General features: G+C 41.8%; 1 protein-coding gene across 3 annotated transcripts; it reads left to right on the top strand.

Annotated features, from left to right (window-relative positions):
* The first annotated feature begins 957 nt into the window (after positions 1 to 957).
* G3BP1 (G3BP stress granule assembly factor 1) lies at positions 958 to 24,727 on the top strand. 3 transcript variants are annotated; one of them, XM_054079602.1, is made up of 13 exons: positions 1,060 to 1,096; positions 1,662 to 1,750; positions 13,321 to 13,434; positions 14,687 to 14,768; positions 15,110 to 15,283; positions 18,330 to 18,420; positions 18,905 to 18,998; positions 19,377 to 19,581; positions 20,358 to 20,459; positions 21,086 to 21,197; positions 21,612 to 21,737; positions 21,846 to 21,955; positions 23,661 to 24,727. In XM_054079602.1, exons 2-13 carry the CDS (start codon positions 1,662 to 1,664, stop codon positions 23,865 to 23,867), a joined length of 1,506 nt encoding a protein of 501 aa, XP_053935577.1. In that variant the 5' UTR covers positions 1,060 to 1,096; the 3' UTR covers positions 23,868 to 24,727. The 3 variants fall into 3 exon arrangements, with proteins under 3 accessions (XP_009559669.1, XP_053935577.1, XP_053935576.1); XM_054079601.1 differs by having other exon boundaries at positions 1,069 to 1,096; positions 21,825 to 21,955; XM_009561374.2 differs by lacking the exon at positions 1,662 to 1,750 and having other exon boundaries at positions 958 to 1,096; positions 21,825 to 21,955.
* Positions 24,728 to 25,683: the final 956 nt, after the last annotated feature.

The following is a 25,683-nucleotide window of genomic DNA, read 5'->3' as shown; positions in this document are numbered from 1 at the left end:
GTTCTGTGAACTTCAAGGCCTTTCTCCTCCTTTGCAGGACAACTTGGGCCTTGCAAGGTGGGTTACAAACTGCCCTCACATGGCTCGTCTTTCCTCTGGGGCAGGTGATCTGCCTGCTTTGCTCAGTAGCAATGAAGTAAAAGCAGAGTGTCCCAGCTCTGCCCGGGATCTCTGAGGATGGGCAGAAGCCAGACAACATTTCTCAAGCCTGGAGATGGTGACCACTGTCTTCTGTGAGCCCACAGTGTCTTCTCGGCCTGGTTCTGGTGGAGATGCCCACCGCATGGGAGCCCTTGGGCATGAAAAGCTCTGTTTATCCACCTGCACTGGTGGTTTCCCTGGGGCAAGGGGCCATTTCTTCCCCCACAGCCTCGGGCTGGGTGAGCACTGAGGGGGCTGTGGCAGCTGGGGGAGGTGCAGCTACCGAGGGGGCAGCCCAGGGCCTGGTCCCCATGGCTGGCAGCCTGCACCCGCATGGCCTAGACCGCCGCCATATTGGGCACGTGCCGTCCCGCCAGCAGGGGGCGGTGCGGGGCCCTTTAAGAACTCGCGGGGGGGCGGGCCGTCCATCAGGGCCCGCCGCGCTCTCCCATTGGCCGCCGCGCACAGAGGGCCCCGCCCCCTCTCTAACGGGGTTTACCAGCCCCTTCTCAAGGGCGCTGTGGTGCGGCTCCAACCCCACTATGGCGTCAGGCCTGCACCGCCCTCCGGGAGCGGGAGCGCGGCTAGCGTCGCCCTATTGGCTAGAGCGCCGATCCATCATGCCTCGTCCCGCCCCCGCAGCGGCAGCGCCACCGCCCATTGGCTGCGCCGGATGTCGTTCATTCTCATGGCCTTGCGGGGCCGCGCCGCGCGATTGGTGGGATGAGCTGCCTGTGAGCTCTATGCCCCCCCCTTTCCCCGGTGCGAGCCAATCAGCATCCGAGCAGAGGGTCCGCCGCGCTCTGATTGGCCGAGCGGCCCTGCGCTGGGGCCGGCCGCGCGCCGGATATATCTGGCCGGCGGCAGAGCACGCCGTTGCGTGAGGTGCTTCTCGTCCGCCGGGCAGGCCTCTGGTGAAGCGGCGCCTCCCGCTCCCGTCCTGCTCCACCCGCAGGTGAGGGAGTCACGGCTTGGGAGCGGGGTTACCCCCTCTCGGGGGCGGCTGCGGGCCTGGCTTGGCCTGAGCCGCCTCCCCTGGGCCTGGCTTGAGCGCCCTCCCCCTCCCATTAGGCCGCGATGGGGGGGAGGCGGCCTCGCATTCCCGGCCCCGCTTTGTGGCCGAGTGGCGTCCCGAGCGCCCCCCCCGGGGCTGCGAGGCGGGAGGAGGGTCGGCGGCCTCGTGAGGCGGGAGCGGGGCACAATGGTGCGCGGGGAGCTGGAAGGGAGCGGGGCTGGCCGAGATGGGGAGCTACGAGCTTTGTTCTCTCGGCTTTAGAGACTCCGGTGCCTTTTCTTCCGCTGGGTTTTTGTGGTTTTTTGTTCTTTTTTTTGAGGGGTTAGGTGTGTGATGGGGCCCAAATCCTGGCTTCTGGCTGAGATCGGCCCTTTTAATGGGAGCTATAAATTGAGGGAGTAAAATTCGAGGCTCAAGCTATAGGTTAAGGGAGTAAAACTACATAGTGAGATGGCCCGTATTGGTGCATGGTATTGGAGGAATCTTCTCTGCTCTGATTCTGTAGATGAAGGGAATCATCCTTCGAGCAGAGGAGAGCATATATCTTTCCACGACTTACCGCATGACCTTGGTTGGATCCGAGAGTAAGCCAAGGTATAAACGTGAATTAGTGATTGAATGAAGACTTTCCAGCTTCTTGTAAAGCCCTAGATATAGGTGCTGGAGGAGAACCCGAGAAAAGGCTTCCATGCAGCTTTCAATCGTCTTAGTGTTGATCAGGGTGATCCTGTGCGTTACTGATTCCTAATGGGCTGACCTGGTGACCTTTTGTATTAAGGGTCACATGTATATAGCAAGTATTCTTTACAAAGAAAATGATATTTTTTGTTTTCACAACTGGTTGAAAGCAGCGTTTGCAGCAAGCCGCCATGTTTCCATGCTATTTTTGTCTGCCCTGTGCTCTTGCAGCCAGGAGTGACAGCTTTAGGAAACGTGGGCTCTGCTATCGAGCTCTGGAAGCTGATGCTTCCAAGTGCCATAAATCAAATGCGGTGCGTGTGGGGGATTGTTTTTAGCTAACAAGACTTTTTAGATTGGTGTTGTAGAGAGAAGGGATTGCAGACATTGACAGACAAAAACTGCATTTTAAACCTTTTCTGAAATCTTCTCTTTGAACAAGCTTTCATTTTTCTTATTCCGTCTTTGTAAAGAGTAAACCTAATGATTTTACTAAAATGATAGTTCTGTAATGCTTCCATGATGTTGATGAGAACATGTTTACACCTCGTGAACTGAACTCACCTTTTCTTGGGGTCTTTCAGCCAATATACTTAGTGTTGTGAAGTTGTGAGTCTAGCTTTAAAAAAACCAACAAGTTTAGTTGGATGAAACATACAGCTAAATTCAAGGCTAGCTGTAAGTATTTATGTGTTGAAGGTCTTGCATCCTAACAGTCACAGAGCATCTTTATGATGATCCTCCAGCTTTTTGATAGCATCACGTGTTCCACAGACTAGTTTGCCTCAAAGGCAGCATTAAATCGTGCTAGAAAGTATAATTGTACAAAGTCTGCTAGAAAAAGAATGAAATCAACACTGGAACCTTTGAAAATGTGTATTTTTCAGTAAAGTGTTAATCTTTATTTAAAAGTCTTCTTTTTAAAAGAATCCTGTGTACATCAGATGCTAAATGATGGTCTTCAGTTCTTGACTTGTGTGAATTAGGAAACTACCTATTTTCTGTGTTGTATTCTTGTAAGTGTGAACTCTGTATGTTGAAGACTAGAAGACTTAAGTTAGAAGACCTAGTGGACAAGTTTTCCTTTGTATATCTGAGTCAAGTGTAAACGTCAAGATCTTCTGTAGGGATTCTTTACCTTTGCTGCCTAAGGACCAACAAAACCCGACAAGAAGGCTTGTTTATATTGTGGTTATAAGACCACTGCTCTACTGTTTATTTTGCTGCTGGCACAGTGGTGTTGATAAAGTTCAAGACAACTGAACTCTACTCTAATTTGAACATCTTAATTTTAAACGCAAAATCTTTATGCACCTGATGAAACAGCAAGCTCTTTGTTGGTTCAGAAAGCCAGTGTTTTCTTTTTCACCTTCTAGACTGTAAGATGGAGATCTACATAGGAACACCTTTTAATAAAAGTAAACCAAAGCAAAGATAGTCTTACTATAAATATATATTGATATTTAGGTTCATCAGTGATACCTGTTGAGAGAGCACTCAGAAGGTTAGTGGAAGTGGTTTGTTTGATGAATTAGAAAACATTTGAATTGATTATTCTACTTTAATATTAGAATCTGGGCCTTTTTGTTTGACTGAGTAACGTGACGGATGAAGAATCAAGGAGGAAATCAAAGTGGAGCAGGGCTCTGGCAGGGTGGTGCTGGTTGTTATGCTGGCTGTAATCTGCCAGGCTTTAAACAACCCAAAGAGGAAAGTGATAGTTTTGTCTAGAAGACTGGATGGTTTCTATACGTGCCTATGTGAAATCTCCAGAGTTGAAGTAATTATTAACTTCTTGCTGAAACCACTAATAGATTTGATAATCTTCAGTTACCTCAGTGGGTAATTAATTTTTATCTATTTTTTAAAAAAATTGTGATCTTCAGCCACTCTAAAAGAATTTCTAAAACTTGTAAAACTTTGCAGCCAGTGAAGATTATACTGATCTGAGGTCCTAGTTTTGCTATATTAAGTCTGGACCTCTTATGGAAAGACTAAGCTGGTAGAGTGCTGCTTTCAGATCTAGAAGACTGTGTGCTGTTGATTATGTACCAATAATGTTATGAACCCGATTCCTTGCAGAGGGAGATGTGAAATACTGCGTTCTGAAATGCTGGTGGTCATCTTCCAGCTTCCTCTGCTTTGCACTGTACTGTTTTTTCATTTCACTTATGATTTCTTTTAGGCTGACTTTTTTTTTTGTTATGTCTAACTTTTAATACTGTGATGGTCAGCCTTTAGTGCTAGGATACAGTCTATATATGAAAGTGAAGTGTCATCTGTGGCTGAAATGGGTAGAGGTAAAAGAGTTAACTCTGTACAGATACTCATTGCTTGGTATCCAGAAGATGTTTTGTTAAACCTTAATCCTGGTGATTTAAATCCCAAGTGGGAACCAGCTTGAATTTTGCTCTTAATGTCTGGGTAGATAAGTGTTCTAATCTGCCTTTTCAGACTGGTTATGAGTAACTTTTTTCCTTTAAGAAGCTGCAGTAGAGCCAAATAGAGAAATTGCAGAGCTAAGAGAAGATGACTGGACCTGCTGCCAAATTCATCAGGTTGTTGGAGCAGCTCTTGGATGTCAAAACAAAACCTGTTCTAACGGCAAAATCAGAGTCTAAGGAGCTACTTTATCATGAAACAGTCTGAAGAGCAGTATAGGCATAAAGCTGACTGGTATTTTTTCATTTAAAAAGAAAAGTAGGCAAACCATCCTGCCACCCTCTAGGATAAAATGTGTGGTTAAAATGTAATTTCACAGAAAAACATTAATTGTAGGGTGAATGAGGTTGGAATAGGTCCAAATTTAAATGAAAGCCCTTCGCCCAGGTGTAGGACAAAGCCCATTTAAAAGAATCTGATTTAGGTGAACTTCTGTGAATTTTCAAGGCTTTGAGTTGAGAGAAGTCAGATTTTCAAGAGGAGTCCATTTTGGACTTAGGTTGAGTTGCAAGGGCCAGTTTTTTTTCCTGTTAATGCTAAATGCAAGATGGGTATCTTTTTATGAGGATAGGAAGTGTTACTAGTTAGGGCAGATCATTTTAGCTTAATGTTACAGCAGGTCCCTTAACAGCAGCCTTCCCTTTTTTTTTCGGGTTATTTCCAGCTTTTCTCTGTCAAACTGAAGCAGGATGTGAGCAGCTCCCAGAACTATTCTAGTTAAAAAACAGAGGATGGGGCATGTTCTGTTCACTTTGGAAGTGTTTACCAAGCGAATGTAGTTAAAACTTCGCAGCAATTGAGATTTGTACTTCTGGAAACACACAAGGGAATTTAAAGGAATTGACTATCTTGGGAGCAGCTGTTGTCTAAGGTCAAGCAAATCATTTATACATGCTATAGAAATATTGACTGCTCTGTATGGTGAGATGTATTGCAGGTGAAGTTCTCATGAAAAATCCCAAATAGCGATAGAGTTTCAGGTTGTGCTTCTGGAACTATGTGCAAATCCAGTTTTCATGGCTGACTCCTGCTGCAAGAGGATATTAGTGAAGTAGCTATTAATCCATGGCTCTCTTTTTGCCTTTTGGACATCTAGAAGTACGAAAGATAATGTCTGATTTGTTGCTTTGGTGGGTTTTTTTTGTTGTTTTTTTTCTTCTTTTTGTTTTTTAAAGGCAATAAAGCTGAAGAAATTGGACCCTGAATTTGAGTGTAGTCCTAGATCTTGCACTTTGCCTGCTCTGAATCTCCTTTTTGTAATGAGTAGGAAACTTTGGTGACTTATTGAGAGGTACAAAGCCATATTGAGACATCTGAGAAAAGACGACAAATATTTCACTTCCCTGATTGTAAATCTATAATGTATGTTATTCACACACAAGTAATAAGCTGCATGTGAAACTCAGTGTGGTGAAGAAATAATTTAGATGTGGGTCTTCTAAGTTTGAGTATTTTTCTCCTGTGACACAGTGCAGCAGAACTTTCCAAAAAGTGATGCTAAAGCTGCAGGGAGTCTAAAGGGATCTCCAGATGTTTGACTACTGAAGGGCGACCCTTGCTGGGTCATGGGCATAGGCAGCTGTTACAAACATTAACTTGCAACAAAACCTGTTTCTTGCTGCTAATTTTAAGCAAGAACTCAAATGATTATGCTGCTTCTGCAGAAATACTATCATCCCTCTGTGTTGCTAGCTTCTGTTGCTGTATAGAATTGTTAGGAGTCTGTGATATCGAGTGGAAAATTGGAAGACTGTTGAGACAGTTTTAAAAAAGAGAGAAGAAATAAAAACCAACCCAAACCGACACCAAAATAGACCTGGCATTCAAGGAAGGCAGTGTTTTGAGGGGAGTATCCAAGAAAAAGAGCTTGGTGAGAAACTTGTGATATCACTTACCTTTAATCCCAAATTTTCAGTATTCTTTGAGGTTAGATTCTTTTTTTCTCTGCTTCTAAACAGGGCCTAAGTTGCTCTTTGCCTTTCGACAGTGGGTGGACCTTTGTGCTCCTTACTCCAGGAGTAGTATACGAGTATCTTTCCTTCCCCAGCTGAACATTCCTTACTGTATGGTATGAATGCTGGTTTCAACTAGCTATGACTTGTGTTTAGGGTTGTTGTTTTTGTATTCTGTTTCTTTTTTACTCTAGATTTCTAGAGTAATCTAGAAAATCTAGATCTTTTACTCTAGAAATTATATTTCTTTGAAATAGTTACTGTTCTTTTAGATTCTGAATAATAACAGTAGGAAAGTTCAGTTTCTCTTGCTTAGCAGAACTGAATGATACAGGGAGCACTGAATTGTGTCTACAGACTGGCAAGCTCCATTCATATCCGTCACCTTGCGGATCACACTTAGGTTTGCTAGCAGAAACACAGGTTGACTATAGAACACAGCTCTCTTCTGCGGCAGTTCATGGCTTGTTTATTTGTATTCTTAGTGTTTAAAGGGCTGTGCTTTGCTGCTGAATAAGGTGTGCCATCTGCCACTGGCAAGAAGAGGGATTGCTCAGTACTAGCATGGGCAGTGTTGAATGTAATTGAGTTATTTTTTAATCTTGTAATGAAAATGTTTTTCTTGTGCTTAAATTTGGATTGATTGCTTAGATAATTTGGTAAGAAAATAGTTAAGCTTCTACTTTAATTTTGCTTATACATATATTGGTGTAACATCTACCTCTTTGATAGTGTCCCCCCTCAGTACATCTCAGAGAGCCTTCAGAAAGGGGTGCAGGTGTTGCTTTGCCTTTCTGCAGCAGCATCAGGATGATTCAGCATAGAGAGCTGTTTGCCCATGGATCCAGCATTCCAGTTGCTTGATCCTAATTTTATTAGGATCAAGCTCCTTGTAGTACCTCAAGTACCCTATAAAGTTAGGCACTGCCTATCTTTGTGGGTTGTGTTACAGCAGACAGTAGTTGCTGTAGTGAGTGGAAAGATGGCTGTGTTAAGTAGGAGGATCCAGATCCACATTTTAAGTGTTTTTTGAAAGTTTTTGAAGGCCCCTCTGCATGATGTGCCTAGCACTACACGCTGCTCTGATTTTGGTTGGGGAATGCCTCCTTCTGGAAGTTCATGGTGAATGTCTCTTATAGGCACACACATGGTCTTATCTTATGGTCGTTTTTCCATAGTCTTATGGTCCTACCTGAGTGTTTCCAGGAGATACTATTAAGTTGAATGCTGGTAACCTCGCCACTTGTTCCAATTTGATCTTCAAGTATTTCATTATTAATAAGTTGTCCCATCACTTAGCTTTCAGGCTATGGCTTCCAAGCATCTTGCCTCATGTGCATTAGTGACACCTTTAAGAGATCTCCTTTCAGACAAAATACTTTGCTTCTGGATCTGTCAAAATGAAAAAAAGTTGAACTGGTTGCAGTCAGGGAACTGTCTGTAATGGCTTCTGTTTAAAATACAAGCTGTATTGCTGTGACACTGTTCTGTCACATTGTCTTCTCCTGTGTCCAGTGGGAGGCAAGTCATGAGACCCACTTTTTTAAAGGTGATTAGTGTTTTCAGACTTTGGTTGCCCACTTACTGGAGGTGCTTTTGGGACACTTTATAATTTAGGTCTGGAGTCGATGACTGGGTGGGGGGTTTTTTTTTGTTCCCCTCAGATAGTACAGGCTGTATGAAAAGACGGAGAGTATCTCACATCTCAGTGTATCAGGTATCTTGTAGTGTTTTAAATATGCATTTCCTTGAAGAAGTTTGCATTACTCTTCCTATTTGAGGGTAAGCTGGTGTAATAATATAAAAACTCAGTTTAGATGGGCACTGGAATTTGCCTAGTGGTGCAAGTTTAGCTGGTTTGTGTTTCATTGTTCACTCTGTAATGTTTTGTGTCGGATCACACAGGTACCAGCTTCTCTTCTTTTGCTTAGTCAGCAGCACCGGCAGATGCTAGTCATGTAAAATGCATGGAAAGTTGGAAATTACTGTAATTGTTTTGCTTTTGTTGTTTAACTTCTAATCTATATTAAGCCTGCTGTATTAGAGGAGTTCTCTTAATGATTATTTTTTTCTTCTCCAAAGCAGCAGCAGTAGTAACTGCTTCTAGTGCTGGTTACTCCATATAGAAAAGTGGTTTGTGGCTTTGAACGTGCTCACCTGTTGCTAAGCAACTTGGAGAAATCCCAAATGACACTTACTTATGCAATCCTATTAACTATTGACCAGATCTTTAATGGCCAGCAAAATTGCTGTTTGCCAGCTTTGTAGTGTCATGTGCTTTAGATTCGGATAACCTCTTTTCCATGTGAGCTTCCCTGGGAGTTTGTTTGCAAAAAGCCTTTTTATGTTAAGGAATGAATTGATATAAAAATGAGGGGGTAGGGTTGCATTGAAAGTTTGACATTCTAATTGAGAGGGGGGAAATTATCTTCATCTAAGTAACACATCAATCTCATTGTCAGTGTTACTTTTCTATAGTTAGAGGTAAATTTGTAGAAATGAAAGATCTGAATTATATTTGATAAAGCTGATTAGGTTGTTGGAAGCAGTGTAACAGATCTATGAGAAAACCATTGTTGGTTTAACCTGTAACTGAAGGGATGAGGGAGCAACACAACTGTTTTGGTACTCAGTTTGTAGAGATGGACAAGGTACAGTATCAAACCTTACAGCACACCAGTAGCGAAGAGAGACTGTGGACTGCCATAGGATTATTCCTGTATCTGCTGAATAATATTCATTACAAACAGAACTGTAATGCATTGTAATAACTTTAGATTTTATGGGACTATTTCTTGTATTGAAATACAAGCCAAGTATATGGAAATAGAGGTGGCATCAGTTACATCAGGCTTTGTGGGTTCTGCAGTCACTGGTTGTCCTGAGAGCCTGACCATTGTGTGATGTACACTAGAGACTTTTGTTGTGTAGGAACTCTAGTAGAAACAAGAATCAGACTAAACTCCTTGCCTGATTAAGAAAAAACTGAGCTGAGACAAGGAATAGTTTGTTCACTTTCGCTATGTAGCGATTTGGTGAGAAAAAACTAACCAATGCCAGCTGTTAGGTGCTCTTTGAGTCTGTTATTTTCCTGAATGCTAGTATGCTAATAGGTTTTTGTTGACCTAAGTCTAAATTTGCTAATACAGAATTTACATAAATGGCCCTAATTTACATAACTGTACTTTAGAAATTCAGTGCCTAGCATTGATTTTCTGCCAAGTAGGAGCATTGTAACAGATGGTGGAATTTTCCACCAGCCAGGTGATAACCACTGTAAAGGAGGTATTTGTCTGACCTTAAGTCTCTTGGCTTACGGAAGGGGCTCAGTAGTGTTGCAGAGTTGTTCTAGCATATTTGTTATAATTTGAATTATCCAATTTGTTTTACCTGTATGGAGTAATAGTTATGCATGTTTGTGAATGAATCTTGAGTCATTTGACTTTCAGCTTTTCCTGTCAGCTTTCACCCTTTCATCATTATCTCAATTGACACAACAATGTGTGGATAAGCTTCTATCAGGAGTAATGTAGTGACAGTTAAAGCATCTGATACTATTATGCTCTGTTCAGTAGAAATGCAGTATAAAGTATTTGCAGTTATTCTTAGGTCAAGGAACAGTGTAGTAATGAGTCGCTCATGAGCATCAGGGAGCAAATACTGTCTCTGGAGATGCTTGGCTTCTGTCATCCAGGTTGTGCTGGCTGGAGAGCGAGAACAGATGGCAACTGGCAGGGTAGCAGCAGGTGCAGCGGGAGTGAAAACAGATTGTTGTCCATGATTAGGTCATGTAAAGGTTTTTCCCATTTCTTTTCAGATGAGCTTAATGAGAACTGGACACTGCTATTCCCCTTTCCCTGTTAGGAGTTATTTTCTGATAGGTTTTTTTTTCACCTTTAGCAGTAGGGAAGTACTTTGATTTTTAGTGTGTAAATATGATGGACATAATCATCACAAACCAGTTTTCTTTCAGTATGTATTCAGTAAAGCATTGGCCAACTCAGAACACTACTGATGTGTGCTAGTGGGTGGGTCCATACAGGTGAGGGCTCTTTCAGTGAAAAAGACAAATCTGAAAGAGCATGAGCTGTTGAGATTTGAGTGCTACAGGTAATTGTTTACCGTTATGTGAGGAAGTCACGCTCATATTCTAGAAGCAATTGAAAATAATTCTCAAAAGCCTGATTCAGCACTTAATAGAATTGAGTAGAAAATCTGCCCTTTGACATCTATATGAATAAATCTGAATTCCAGAGGAAGCTGGTCTTTGCAAAGAAATTAAATACATCCCCTGCACCTTTTCCTCTGCCTCCCCCCATAAAAAAAAAGGAACAAGCAACATCTGTATGCTGTTTTATATAGTGCTCTTGTCAAGCTCAAATAATGATCATGGGGGATATGGTAGGACTGGTTTTCTAATTGTAAACTCGTGTCACAGAGGCAAGCTTAATTGTCAGGTAGCAGCTAAGTCTTGTATTGTCAGTTAAGCCATCTGGATGTTGAAGTGAAGGTCTTGACTCTGCCTTTTCTACTCCCACTGCTTTAGAGTCATCCTGCCCCTTGTAATAATAGAGCTTCACAAGTGCTTGGCAGGAAGAGAGGGTAAATGACGAGATCGGCAGTGGTATTCACAATTTAGCCTTACTTTAAGTGTGGTGTTTTTTTATTACCTGATATTTTGTGGGGAACTAATTTAATATGCAGTAGAAGGCAAACAAGTTCCTATCTTTGAGATTTGTGTGCTCCAGGCTGTCCTTGGTCTTGAACACCTGTATCTGTAATATATTACGCACAAAATTCAAAGGTTTCTTCAAAACCACAGATACTGAGGACTTCCTGAAATGAGACTGGTCTGTAGAATCTGAGCACTTCCTGCAGGTCAGACTCAACGATGAAGGATCACTCACTTTCTGCATGGTTAGCTCTTGAAAATGTCCTCAAACAACTGAAAACTTCTGAATGTACTGAAAAGCTGTTTTCAGTAATAGGTTGTGTTTGGTCTTAATCTTTTCTGCATGTTATCATGTAAGTAATATTTCCTTGTACAGTGCTCTCCCACTGAGAGAGCAGGAGCTCCTGTACGCATCCTCTGGAGCCTGTTTGTCTTTTTCCCTTGTATTGAAACTTGCAAGTGCATCTGAAAAACAGAATGGGTAGATTTTGCATTTGTTTTATTTTTAAATGTATAAAGTGAAAAAGTGTGTGTGTGGTTGTGTTAAAAGCAGAGCAAAACACATTAATGCATGCAAAACTATGACAGGTTTTGTTGTATTGATAGCATTCTAGTTATGTTCTGTTTTGGTTTTGAAGCTTGCGTTTCATTTCTGGTATATCCAGCAGTGTGGTTATAACTTCCTTTTCAAGCCTATGTATACTGTGCATTTGAAACTGCTACTGTAATAACACTAACCTCATGGATCACCTTTGTCTTTCGAAGCTATAGCTAGTTGTCCAGTCCTTAAAGGACAACTGCTCTGATATACAAGTAGTGTAATGGAAGTCTCAAACAAGATCCTTGGGTGAACTGGAACAAGGCTTAGTGCAAGTATATGGGAGAGACTGCATTCATCTTCCCTCTGCTTTGTTCAGACTATAGTTGTGTGCTGCTCCGTTTACCCAGGATACAGGGTGCTGTTATGTATAGGGACAAGAGAAAGCTTGTCCTAACATAAATGCCTAGGCATGAACTTTGCAGGCTCCCATTTGGATTAGTGTGAGCTAGAGGACAACTTAGATTGTCTTCCTTTTTTTAGTTGATGCCACTGCTTCTTGGAGCATTTATGGTTGCACAGTTTTAAATCAAAGCAGGTAAGTGAATGATGAGTCCTGAATTGATTTTTAGAGGGCTCAAGTTAGTAGTACATTAGTTTTGGTTTGCATGACACTTGAAGTATGTGTGTGCTGAACTTGCGTACTGTATGTTTTGGCAAGTGTTGCGTAGGGGAAGGAGTTGTGAGTCAGTTGGGGAGAAAGTTCTTTCAGCTGCTACATGTGGTCTTCTAATGCCCTTTTGGATAACATCTGCCTGCTTCACTGCAGAGAGCACTTTTGCTGGCTCTTTACTGTCAGCTCTACAGGGCCTAAATAGTTGCAGGAAAATTAGCGGTCATATGTAGCCTGTGATACATCAACAAAACTATGCACTCATTTGCTACCTCTTGGTATAATTATGAAGCAGAAAATCTACTTTAGCTTCTGCATTAGGTAGCAAGTATATGCTCTGTTTTCAGTGTGTTTCCTTACCAGTATAAACCAATTTTGTATTAATTTGAACAGCCTATATGAGTATTTGAAAGCAAGGAAACACAGGAATGTGCTTTGATTTTTGGCTGACCCGGACTGAAGATCTACATACTGTAGTCTAGCTGCAAAGACTGTCTCTAATTTACTGCTTCACGGAAATTAGGTAGAGGCTACCTGGATTGATTAGTCCCTGGACCTAGGTATAGGTGGTGCTGTTAATTTGCCTGTTGTTCTGGATTTAAGTGAGAGGTGCCTTGCTGAGTTTGGTGGAAGCAAGGGAAAAGCAGCGTGCATTTGTTTGTAGCATAGTAATTTTAATATAATCTGATATTCCTCTACAGTGCTTGTCACTCACAAGCAAGGAGTGCTGTGCTGCTGATAAAAATAGATTGGACTTGTTCTGACCTTTTAAAAATGCCCTTAATACAGTAGCACAGGCTTTGCCTTAGAACATCTGACTTTTAATTCTGATTGTGAAGTCAAGTGAGGTAAATGGAACTTGGATCGACTGTAAATGACTTAACCACTTAGCAAATCCTCTTGAAGAACCATACTTGCTTGCCACCTGCATACTAAGGGTATGTAGGATGATTAAGTGCTGGCATGTTATGAGGTAGTCTTTTGCCCATGCAGACTCTCTTGCTGCTGGTTTGGTGTACACAGAGGTCTGCTCCTCAGTACCAAAGACTGATGACTCTGAAAATGTATCAGTTAAACTGCTTACCCTTGTAAAACGTTTAATGGGTTTTGGTGTGTGCTTTCCACTGTGATTATGTGGCTTATGCTGTCAGTGTGTGAACAGCAACGTGTAATGCTCCTGTTTTATGAAGCTTTTGATTTTTTCCATAGTTTTCAGTTGACCAAAGAAATGGTGATGGAGAAGCCAAGTCCCCTGCTGGTCGGGCGGGAATTCGTGAGGCAGTACTATACTCTGCTTAACCAAGCACCTGACTATTTACACAGGTAAAACTCTCTGCTTCACTCTATGATCTGTTTCTGTGTGAATTTCTTAAGTTATGTGTTAAAATTTTTGAAAAAGCTTATTACTACGTCTTGGCTTGCTGAGTTTGGACATGTACTCAAGACAGACTCCGGTTGTAGTTAGCTTTCAATTTTCATCAGCTGGTTTAAAATGTGGATAATAAAGATTATAGGAATACTTTATATATCTCTGTTCTGTTTTTTACTGAAATGCTGCTATCCGGGTATTCTAAGCAAGAAGTAAAAGTAAATCAAGAGTGTGCTGCTTCTGATTCTAGTTGTAATCGGTATAAATGAAAGTTAGATAAATGTTATTTACTTAAGCATTTTTGTAATTTGTTTTGATATAGTGCCCCTTGAATAGGGGAGAAGCATTGAAAATGGTGTGGTTGTATATGGGGATTCAGTCATACTGACAGCTCTTTCTTGAAAGAAAATCAGAAATTATGAATGTGCAGCAAACTACAATCTGTTATCTAGACAAATTGTTCCTGTTTAATTTGACAGGTATCCTACATTGCTAGAACTAACATCATTTTTGACGATGACTCTCTTTTGCTGTGCTTTGAGTAGCTAGACCAGTAGTTGCTGAAACCTTCCTTCTTCCATTCTCAGGAACACTTTTCAGAGTACTTCTGTGCTTAGCTGGACAGCTGAACTCACCTGTTTGGGTCAGGAATGTTTACAGTGTGCCATGGAATTCAATTCTAGTCTTTTATCTGCTTGCAGAGTGCAGTCCCATGATGTTTGACATTTTAGCTTGTAATTCTTCAGTTATAAAAACGAAGATTTACCTGCACTACTTTCTTTACTATGTGCAGGTGAACAAATAAATAGCACTGCTCCTTGCTCAAGCTTCAAACTAGAACTTGAGAGGAAGCCTTCAGCATCCTGGGCATTCAGGGTGCTATGTGGCTTTAGGGACCTTGTACAGAAAGGGGAGAATGGAATGGGTTGGGATCATGTAGTTCCTGTGAGGCTTTGGGTTAGGCTCTTGGTGGCTGTGTATCTGACTTATCTGACTGCTGTGGCTTACATAGGAAAACTTTGCATTTTGCCCTTTGGTCACCCTCAGGTGACCCAGGTCACTAACAGAATTACGGAATTCTGTGGCTGTGTTCCAATAGTTCAGAAAGAAGACTTGCTAGAGGGTATGTTATTCATACCGCACTCTAGTGTAGAGGCTCAATGTTCTTGCATAACAAAGCTTAGTGTTAAAATATTTTTGCAACAGGTTTTATGGAAAGAATTCTTCGTATGTCCATGGTGGCTTGGATTCCAATGGAAAACCAGCTGATGCAGTCTATGGTCAATCTGTAAGCACATAAACCTTATTCTTTCCTTCTGTTTTGTCACCTTTGTCTTTGGGAAGAGACACATTCAGCTGTGACTCATCCTACTTTGTCCAAGTCCTTTCTGGAAAAAATGGGTAGAGAAAACTATTAACTGTGCACAGCAATAGTTAGGCAAGATGTGCTTCCTTTATTAAAGCTGATAATGTGAAATTGCGAAGCAGACTTAAGAGCACACTGCCAAGCTTTCTCTCTAGAGTTAAGAAATATGTTCTGACAGCATTCTATGGGTTTGCTTTCTTTGAAACCTATTAACTTGGCAGAAGTGGCTTTTGCAATGTGACCTGTGTACTGTTCTTTCATAGGATATCCACAAGAAGGTGCTGTCATTGAACTTCAAGGATTGCCACACAAAGATTCGTCATGTGGATGCCCATGCTACGCTCAATGATGGTGTTGTAGTCCAGGTGATGGGAGAGCTCTCCAATAACATGCAGCCTGTGCGCAGATTCATGCAGACGTTTGTGCTTGCACCCGAGGTATGCTGTGTTGAGTGCCAGTGTTATAGCCCTTGTAATATGTTGGGACTAATGAGGCCTGTCTGGTTCAGTGTTGGAATATGAAGAGTTAGACTGGGAAGGTAGTTTGTCACAAAAGTCAACAGTAATGTCAATGCAAATGTGCAATGACAAACAGTCAATGCAAATTCGTAAGGAAATTGCACTGCTTTGATGTGGTCTTATGTTAACCTTGAATATCTTAATTGCAGTTGTAAATAGCCTGACTTTTGGCAGCTAGGTATAGAATCGTAGAATAGTTAGGGTTGGAAGGGACCTTAAAGATCATCTAGTCCCAGCCCCCTGCCATGGGTAGTGACATCCCACTAAATCAGGCTGCCCAAGGCCCCATCCAGCCTGGCCTTGAACACCTGGGCAACCTGTTCCAGTGTCTCACCACTCTCATCGTGAAGAAATTCTTCCTAACGTCTGGTCTAAATTTGACCCTCTCCAGTTTATACCCGTTCCCCCTTGTCCTATCACCACAAGTCTTTATGAATAGTCCCTCTCCAGTTTTCCTGTAGGTCCCCTTCAGGTGCTGGAAGGCTGCTATAAGATCTCCTCTGAGCCTTCTCCAATCCCAACTCTCTCAGCCTGTCATCATCTGGAAGGTGCTCCAGCCCTCCAGTCATCTTTGTAGCCTTCCTCTGGACCCGTTCCAACAGGTCCATCTCCTCCTTATGTTGAGGATTCCAGAACTGGACACAGTATTCCAGATGAGGTCTCAACGAGAGAGGAATAGAGAGGGAGAATCACTTCCCTAGACCTGCTGGCCATGCTTCTTTTGATGCAGCCCAGGATACAGTTGGCCTTCTGGGCTGCGAGCGCCTATTGCTGGCTCATGTCGAGCTTGTCATTGGCAAGCACCCCCAAATTCTTTTCTGCGGGGCTGCTCTCAATCACATCATCTCCCATCATGTACTGAAAACAGGGATTGCCCTGACCCAGGTGCAGGACCTTACACTTGGCCTTGTTAAACCTCATGAGATTCTCACAGGCCCACTTCTCCAGGTCCCTCTGGATGACATCCTGTCCTTCCGGTGTGGCAACTGCACGACTCAGCTTGGTGTCATCCGCAGACTTGCTGAGAGTGCACTCAATTTCACTGTCAATATGATTGATAAAGATATTGAACAGCACCAGTCCCAGTATTGACCCCTGAGGGACACCACTTGTCATGGATCTCCATCTGGACTTGGAGCCATTGACCACTACACTTTGAATATGATCATCCAACCAGTTTCTTATCCACTGTACTGTCCACCCATCAAATCTGTATCTCTCCAATTTAGACAGAAGGATGTTGTAGGGGACTGTGTCAGAGGCTTTGCAGAAGTCTAGATAGACCACATCCGTTGGTTTACCTATGTCCACTGCTGCGGTTACCCCATCATAAAAAGCCACTAAGTTGGTCATACAGGATTTGTCCCTGGTGAAGCCATGCTGGCTGCCATTAATCACCTCTTTGTCTTCCATGTGCTTTAGCATAGCTTCTAGGAGGATCTGTTCCATGATCTTCCCAGGCACAGAGGCGAGGCTGACACGTCGGTAGTTCTCAGGGTTGTCTTTTCTACCCTTTTTAAAAATGGGCGCAGCATTTCGCTTCTTCCAGTCAGCAGGGACTTCTGCTGACTGCCATGAGTTTTCAAATATCATGGAGAGTGGCTTGGCAACCACATTGGCCAATTTCCTCCGGACTCTGGGATGCATCTCATCAGATCCCATAGACTTATATATGTTCAGGTTCCTCAGGTGGTCACGAACCTGATCCTCCTCTACTGTGGGAGGGGATTTATCTTCCTGGTCACCATCTAGCTGTCCTATGACCCAGGAGGAGTGAGGAGAGCAGTTATTGGTGAAGACTGAGGGGACAAAGTTGTTTAGCACCTCAGCCTTCTCCTCATCTGTTGATACGTGATCACCATTTTCAACCATCAGAGGGGTATGTTCTCTTTGATCTTCCTATTTTGATTGATATACCTGTAAAAGCTCTTCTTGTTAGTATTTACTTCCCTTGCCATGTTCAGCTCCAGCTGTGCCTTGGCCTTCCTGACCTCATCCCTACACAACCGGGCAGCATCTCTATACACGTCTCAGGTTCCCTGTCCCTGCTTGTACTGCCTGTGCAGTTCCCTCTTCTTTTTTTAGTTTACCCAGCAGGTCTCGACTCAGCCATGCCGGTCTCTTCCCTTTCGTGCCTGATTTTCTACAAGTGGGAACTGAGTGCTCTTGCACTTTCTGGAAAGCTTCTTTAAATATTTTCCAGCTCTTTTCCGCTCCCTTGTCTCGGAGGGCCATGTCCCAGGGTGTCCTACTGAGTAATTCCTTGAAGAGCTGGAAGTCTGCTTTCTTCAGACTTAGTGTCTTGACTATACTCATCTGTCCTATATCCGTCTGGACCTTGAACTCCAGCAGTGTGTGATCACTGCAACCCATGCTGCCTCTGATCCTAATGTCACTGATGTATGTGCAATGCATATTTTTTCTTATACATTTTAAAGTTATTTTGTCTTTGATTTGCCTTCCAAGCAACTGATCCTCTTACTGAGAAGATCTAGTAGAAAGAGGAAAGTGCTTTGTGTTGTTTGAAGACATAGGTTCTAGACTTCCTTTTCGTATAAAGCTCTGGTGGCTTTTTAATAAAAAATCTTTTCTGAACAATATGGTTCACATAATTGAAAATTACAGTTAAAAGGAGGATTGCAAGATAATTTTATTTTTAAGTTTGACCTGGATCTAAGCATGGATTCTTTAAACCCCAGAGAGCTTTGCTCCTACTTTTTCAGTGGTTTGAGCTATTGGAATACCTATTAGCTACACTAATAGGTATTCTTACTGTTGTTCCATGCATGCTTGACTGGCTAGAATTATGCATCTTCCCCCCCACCCTTTGTCAAAGGAGGCAAGTTTGGGTTAATATTATGTGGGAATGATGATTTGTTCAAGCTGTTCTTCTCACATTATTTCAGTTTTTACAGTACCACAGTTGATGTAATTGCACTTATTCCTTCCTTTGATTTGCTTCTAGGGTTCTGTTGCAAACAAGTTTTATGTCCATAATGATATCTTCCGCTACCAAGATGAGGTTTTTGGTGACTCTGACACTGAGCCTCCAGAGGGTAAGTAGCAGGAAGTTTTGGGTTGATTTACTGGTACTTGTTTCTGTGTCTGTACAACACTATGTTCCCAGACAAGAAAAAAATCTTCTTGCTGGAGAAGGCAGATCAGCATTGAGTTTCATGTTTTAGGTTTTTTCATTCTGCTCCAGCAGGGAGTTGTGACATGCAGATAATTGTTACTTTTCTGGCATATTCTGTTTCTATTAAAAGAACTGTAAGACTTTTTTAAATAAGCACAGTCAGATTTGGAGGGTATAAATCACTTCTCTGAAGTATTTGGAACATGTTTGACCTTGGTCAAGACTGAGTAACAAAAGTGATAGCAAAAGTATAATGTGATGTCTGTTCCATGTCACAACTTGATAGAGCTTCCTGTGAGCTGTTAGCAGAGACTTCACCTGCATGTTGTGGAGGATGCCTTGTGCTTGAACCAAGTACTAAAAATGTCTGTGGTGTATTTTTTTATTTTTCTGGCTTTATTTAGAATCAGAGGAGGAAGGGGAGGAACCTGAGGAAAGACAGCAGACACCTGAGGCTGTTCCTGATGATACTGGTGCTTATTATGAGCCGGCTGTCAGGTAATAGTATCTTATTAGATGAAGTCAGATGTGTAATACAGACTGCTTGTAGAACAGGCCAAAGCAATTTATTGCTAGTCATGATTTTCCTCTTTGACAGTCAAAAGGTTTCTGTTTATTGGACAGCTAAAACCAAAGTGCTGTTAGTCTGAACCCAGACACTCTGGATTTTTGGTAGATTAGTGTTTTTGCTGCTCTGGAATGTAACAATGTGAAACTTGTATTGCTGTGCAATGTGGCCTTGTTTCTTCATGTTCTTCATGAATGCAATGTGTCTGAGATCTGTATTGGACAAGTAATGTCCCTTACCACCCAATAATAGAACAAAACCCAATACCAGCTCTTTTTGGTATTTGTTTTTCTGGTGTGGTTTAATAGCAATGACATTGAAGAACACCTGGAAGAGACAGCTGCAGAGGCAGAGCCGGAGCCAGAGCCAGAACCTGAACAGGAACCTGAACCAGAGGCGCAGGAAGAAAAATCTGAGCCGGTATTAGAGGAGTCGGCTCCAGAAGAGACTGCGGAAAAGAGTCCTTCTCCAGCTCCTGCTGATCCAGCTCCTGCAGTGCAAGAGGACTCCAGGGTAATGACAGTGGATGACTTTTCTGTGCTGTGGTGGTTTTGTCAGTGTGTTTGACGCTCCTATCACTTTACAGAGCATGACCTTTTCTCTGGCAAGAAGTAAAATAACTGATATTAAGTAAAATAACTGATATTATAAGTGTTCAAATGCTTTGTAATTTCCCTCCTTACCCAACTTACTCTTCTCATGATCAGTTGCTTACTTTCTATTAGTTCCTTTACAACAACAGGTAGTTGAGATTCTAGCTAATTAGTTGGTTAAAATAGCAGAATCTAAGGTAAGGTGCTGCATATTTGATAGGTATAGAAACTGTGGCAGCAGTGAGAAGCTTGGATTTGTTTGTAAACTGCTTCTGAAATTCTGAACAGACTGAAATCAGCATGGTGAATCATGCAAGTGAGTGAAATGTGATTAATTTCTAGCTGGGCATTTTTGTCCCTCTTCAGTGTTGAGGGGCAAAAGTACAAAAAAGTACTCGGGAAACCAATACTTTGGTTAACCTTAGTGTGATGCTTGATCTTGGGACACTGCTGTGTCGTATTTCAACTCTAGAATTAGTAGGGTGGAAGTGTGTCTCCATTGTCATTACACTAAGTCTTTGGAATTGAAATTATTTGAAGGGAATTGTGGAATATCTGCTAGTGGCTGAATCCAGGATTTCAAGGACAGGTTAGAACTTATTACTGGTAGCCTGTGTCCGTTAGCTGTACTGTCAAGTATATTTCATTCAAAAAGATAGAAGTATCTGGAGTTGATTTACAACTTTTTTTTTTCAGACATTTTCCTGGGCATTGGTAACCCGTAAGAACCTCCCTCCCAGTGGAGCTGTTCCTGTGTCAGGAATACCACCTCATGTTGTGAAAGTACCAGTCTCGCAGGTAGGAATCTAGTACCTAGAGAAGTTCAAGTGCTAAATGGGCTGACAGTAAACTGAGGTGGGGAAAAATATAGCTAACTCTACTTGCTTATGATCTGAATTCTCAGACTACAAATGACTTTCAAATTCAGTGTTTCATGATAGACTTCATCAAAATGTCATTGTTTGGCTTTTGGATTGAGAAGGAATTGTTTCTCATGGAGGAAAACCAGAGAATGTTCATGCAAGTTCTGGATGTATCTGCTATCTAAAATTATTGCACCATCTTATAAAAGAGGCAACTCTTCCAATTTTTTTTCCACTGCCTGTTCATGAATGAGGCTTTGTCATTAATGAGTTTAATACAGTCTACCTGTGTAAGTGCCACTGCACTTTGGGCAGATACACTTTATTGTAATTAACTGAGTGGGATGACTTTGAACTCTTTACTTAATCAAGTGACATGCTTGCTTTTAGTGTATAACCTGGCATGATCTAACTTGCATTTTAGTCACAGGTGGAAGGAACTATGATATTTTTCCTGTATGTTCAAGTTACTTTATCAACAATTTCATAGTGAACTCTTAAAAGCTGAACCTCACTCTTGTGTCTGTTCTTTCCTCTTAACTCCTTTTTCAATTTGTACAGCCCCGTCCTGAGGCAAAACCTGAATCTCAGGCTCCACCTCAGAGACCTCAGAGGGATCAGCGAGTGAGGGAGCAACGAACAAGCATCCCACCACAGAGGGGTCCTAGACCAAGTAAGAGAAGCTACAAAGAATTAATTAATTTAGGTTATCTGCTATTTAATGGTTTTGGGAAAGGAATATGATGATCAAAGCTTTTAAAACCTCTTTGAATGATTTCTGCTTCTGTGGAGATAGTTATTCTAGATGACCTTGGTCTGAATGTCTGGCAAGCTTTAGAGCTGAATTTCACTAGCATTCTTGTGAAGCGTCTAGGTTTCTACTCAAGTGTTTGGCTCCAGTCAGGTGATAACAAGTGAAGTGTTTCAAACTTGCTAGTATATCATGCCTATTTTTTTATATATGTGAGTGTACAAATAGTTTTAATTCTGATTATTTTATAAGGTTTTAATTACTGCCATGATTTGTTTTGTTTGCTTGAAGGAACTGGACTGTCTTTTCTTAAACAAGTTTTACTTTTTGTCGTAGTTCGTGAGGGTGAACAAGGTGATGTGGAAACTAGACGGATTGTGAGATACCCAGATAGTCATCAGCTATTTGTTGGGAACCTTCCCCACGATGTGGATAAAACTGAACTTAAAGACTTTTTCCAAAGTAAGTTAGTTGCGTTGCTGTACTCCTGGGGTTTGGGGGTTGCAGCCATAACTGTGGTCGACAGAGCATTCTAATGTATGACCCAAGAACTTGGCTTTTCTCTTGCAGGCTATGGCAATGTTGTTGAACTCCGCATCAACAGTGGTGGAAAGCTTCCCAATTTTGGGTTTGTGGTGTTTGATGATCCTGAACCAGTTCAGAAGATCCTTAGCAGCAGGGTAAATAGACTTCTAGTCAGTGGGTTTCTGTCTGTTAATAATAGGCAGTTTTTTTGTATTGTTCTGACAAGAAAAGACTTGACTTGGTTCCTTTGCCCTTTTTTTTAAGCATCTTAAAATAGATGGGAATATTTATTTTTTTAATCTTTTGTCACTGAAGTAGCTTGTAGCAACTTAGGTGAATGTGAATTTATTCATTATAGAGCTTTTTTCCAATGGGAAGTTGAGCTCTTTGCAGGAAGCATGTAAAAAGCTTTCAGGAAGGCAAAGTAGAGTCTGACCCAATGGACAAATAGCATCTTGTTTGTCAAAGAGGTTGAAAGGGAGAAGCTGTATTAGTGTACAAGTTAAAAAGAATTTCCGCTAACAAGGGCAGGCGGTATCTGCTCAGCTTATTAGCAGTCATTGCTAGTGCAATATGTGGACCCTGTGACTGTACGGTGGGGTAGTAGACAATGAATCTGAATGTGCCATAACAGTGTGCTTGCTTATGACCTAGCTTTTCAACAGACAGGGATGTCCTTTCTTTACTTCACTGTACAGCCATATTGCCAGCTTATTTCTGTCCTTAACTTGGAAGGTAGCTTGCATGCAGATCTTTAAGCCATGATATCATCTGAGTTTGGGATATTTCACATATTTAGACAGCTTTAGCTGTGGGATGCCATCAGCGCTTGTAGCAGTGCTTGATGAGTTAGTGCACGTGAAGCCCAGCAGCCACAGAAGATCTGAATGCTGATGGAGTTGCTTCCTTTAAAGTGTTTTCCTACTGTTATGGCCTGAGCAATTTCAGTGTGGTCTAGGCTGAAGTCTAAAACAGGTCATTTGAAACCAGTGCTAAAAGGTTGAGTAAATCTGGTTGACTTTGGCCTGAATTGGTGTGGGAGCAAGCAGTACAGTGCCAGTGGGTTCTTAGGCCTTTTCTTAACTGCAAGCAATATGTGAGCACCTTCAGCAGTAACGTAAACTGATGTGTTTAAGTTTTTGCTGTTGTCAGTTCAGTAGAAGTGAACAGCTAGTCTTTGAGAGAACATTCTTCCTGTGTCAGTGATGGATTGTATTTTTCATGTTCTTGTTTGTTATGCAACTGCAGGAATAATTTGAAACAAGCAAGTCCTTGTTTCTGTAGTTCTTGGATTCTTGCAGACTAACTCTTTGTCTGCAGTGAGGTTTGCAGGATCCTGCAGTCTTGCTCCTCTCTGCTCTTGCTTTGGTGAGGTTTCACAATCAAGCAACCACTTGGCGCCGCAATTATGATAAAAATTGAGCTTGACCTAAATGAAAGTGTTCACTGACCTGTATGTACATCGAGGTGGCAGAGAGGATCTGAGATTCTTCATGCGATAGGAAACATCAGCCAGGAGTGGCAATTCAGTCTGCTACTATGCGGTATGCAGACTTATTAACGAAAGGAGGTACTGTTAATAGCTCAGTTCCCCTTCTAAAAGGTGTTGGAATGCTCAGCATTAAGCCTGAAATTGTTTTAAGTGTTGATCTTTCACATCCTTTTTAATCTTCTCCAGTAAAGCCGCAAAGACTGGATGCTTAGTTTGACTGTCACCATTTTCTAGTAACGTATTGTAAAGCATTTTAAACTTCTTTTATGGTTGGTGAGGAGGCTGAGACAAGGTTGCAGAAATCTGCTTGGCATTGAAGACTTACTTGTGAGTCATTAATGAAAGTACCTTTTCTGCTTTTGTTGCAGCCCATTATGTTCAGGGGAGAGGTGCGCCTGAATGTGGAGGAGAAGAAAACACGAGCTGCGAGGGAGGGTGACCGCAGAGATAACAGACCACGTGGACCTGGTGGCACTCGTGGGGGGCTGGGAGGTGGGATTCGAGGGCCTCCACGTGGAGGAATGTCCCAGAAGCCAGGATTTGGAGCTGGAAGGGGGATCGGGCAACGCCAGTGAATGCATCATGGATGTTGACGTGGTGGCGCAAACCCTTTTTCCTGCAGATTTGTGAATTTCAGCCTTGGGTATCTTGGAATGTGGCCCTAGCCTGTTATAGACTGCTACGTTTGATACTATTTTGGCCCCTTTTCGTTTGTGTTATGGTTTTGTGATTTTTTTTTTTTCCTAGTCCTTGTCCCAAATTCCAGCTTTGTGGAAAAGTGAATTTTAAAAGGAAAGGAACTGAATTTTCTTGTTCACCTCAAACTTATGGACTGGATTTTTTTGGTACCAGTGGTCTTTCCTAAAGGAATGTCTCTATTTTCTTTTTTTTTTTCTCCCCCCTTTCTACTGAATTTGGGTGCATTTCAGTCAGTGGAATAATATTTCACATGCATGCGTTCGAGAGCCTGTAGGAAAACATAGTACTTGGCAAGTATTTCAAGGGCAGAAAAACAAAAACAAAACTATCGATTTATTCTTTGAGGGTCATTGGATATCCTTTGGTCCCGGGGATATTGCCACTTGAAAAGTTGACATTCGCCTTTCTCTTTGTGGCACTGTAAAAGTGGAATAATGGGTATCTGTAGAAACCTGTTGCTTTTGATACATGATTACGGAAAGGAATTCGAACTACTGTTTTACCACTTTAAAATTTTGGATTGTGGGATAGGTTTTAAATGTCTAGAACTTGACTCTTAAAACACTTTTCCTGAACTTGTGAAATTTTTTTATTGAAATAGGGAGGTTTTTTTCATGTTTAGTTTGTATTTGTATAAAAAAAAGCAAAATTGTTGTGCCTTCTATTTATCTCTCATTCCAGTCTTGGCAAATTGTTTAAAAAAAAAAATAAAAAAGGTCTAGATTTGCTTTATCAAGTCGAGAGTATGTTGAAGTTTTTCCAAGGGGAAGAGGTTCTTCCTTCAGTCACAGCATTACAAGGTAGATGTGGTTGTAGCTGAAGTTTTTCACCACCTGTTCGTCAATTTGGCTGCATTTATATAATTGGAAACAAGTACTTTTTGGATGCAGAATTCAATTCATTTGATCTGAGGCCAGGCAGGCCTTATCACAAATGTTGCAAAAGTAGAACTGAAAGCAGTAGTACTCCTGTTGCATCCTTTACAGTACAAACTACTGTACTTTAAGAGTTATTTTTGCAGTTCCTTTGCAGGCATTAATTTAATTCCCTGCTTCTGCCAGACTGAAGTGGATGGATGTCATTTTCTTGGAAGTACAGAAGGTGCCTGTCTGTCCTGGTATTAAGAAAGATGTTGAGTGTTCTCCACTGCTTCTGAAAGAAGATGAAACTGTAAATAAAAATACGAAACTGGGTAATTTTGATCAAAGAGACCTTGTGAGATTGTACTGCACAAGGCAGTATTACTTCTGTGGTACATGATGTTACACATCTGGATGAAAATGGTTGTTAGGAGTCTACACCAGACCTTCAGAGCTCTTGGTAATAGGAAGAGCTGCGTTATAAGCTCACTTATGTGTCAGGGTTCATAGTTTCTGTTTTCTTGATTTATTAATGTGACTGCTGTGCATATGCAGTATTATATCTCTTGACATTTGCGTGCTTTAAAGCTAGAGCAAAGCTGCCCTTTCCCAGCGGGCACATGGATATTACCTGTTCCAGAACACTAATTTTTGCCTTTTACTTGCCAAACCTAGTGGTTGAGACTGGTTATATTAAATGTCAGTGTTTCTGCTTTGTTTTAGCTTCCTCTGCAGAGTCTTGTTATGCTATTTGTCCCTTCCCTACTTATGACTCTTTCTCAGTTTGAGTAGCTTACAGTCTATTCCTCAAGACATAAATATCTTTGTGAAT

This window comes from Cuculus canorus, chromosome 14, assembly GCF_017976375.1.
Source record: "Cuculus canorus isolate bCucCan1 chromosome 14, bCucCan1.pri, whole genome shotgun sequence".
Taxonomy (NCBI): domain Eukaryota; kingdom Metazoa; phylum Chordata; class Aves; order Cuculiformes; family Cuculidae; genus Cuculus; species Cuculus canorus.
This window is presented reverse-complemented; position numbering and strand designations above follow the sequence as displayed.

Coding starts and splice junctions, on each gene's coding strand:
- G3BP1 (XM_054079601.1), top strand. CDS start 1,662: ATGAAGGGAATCATCCTTCGAGCAGAGGAGAGCATATATCTTTCCACG. Junction 14,769..15,109: donor ATGCAGTCTATGGTCAATCT/GTAAGCACATAA, acceptor GTTCTTTCATAG/GATATCCACAAGAAGGTGCT. Junction 20,460..21,085: donor TGAAAGTACCAGTCTCGCAG/GTAGGAATCTAG, acceptor CAATTTGTACAG/CCCCGTCCTGAGGCAAAACC.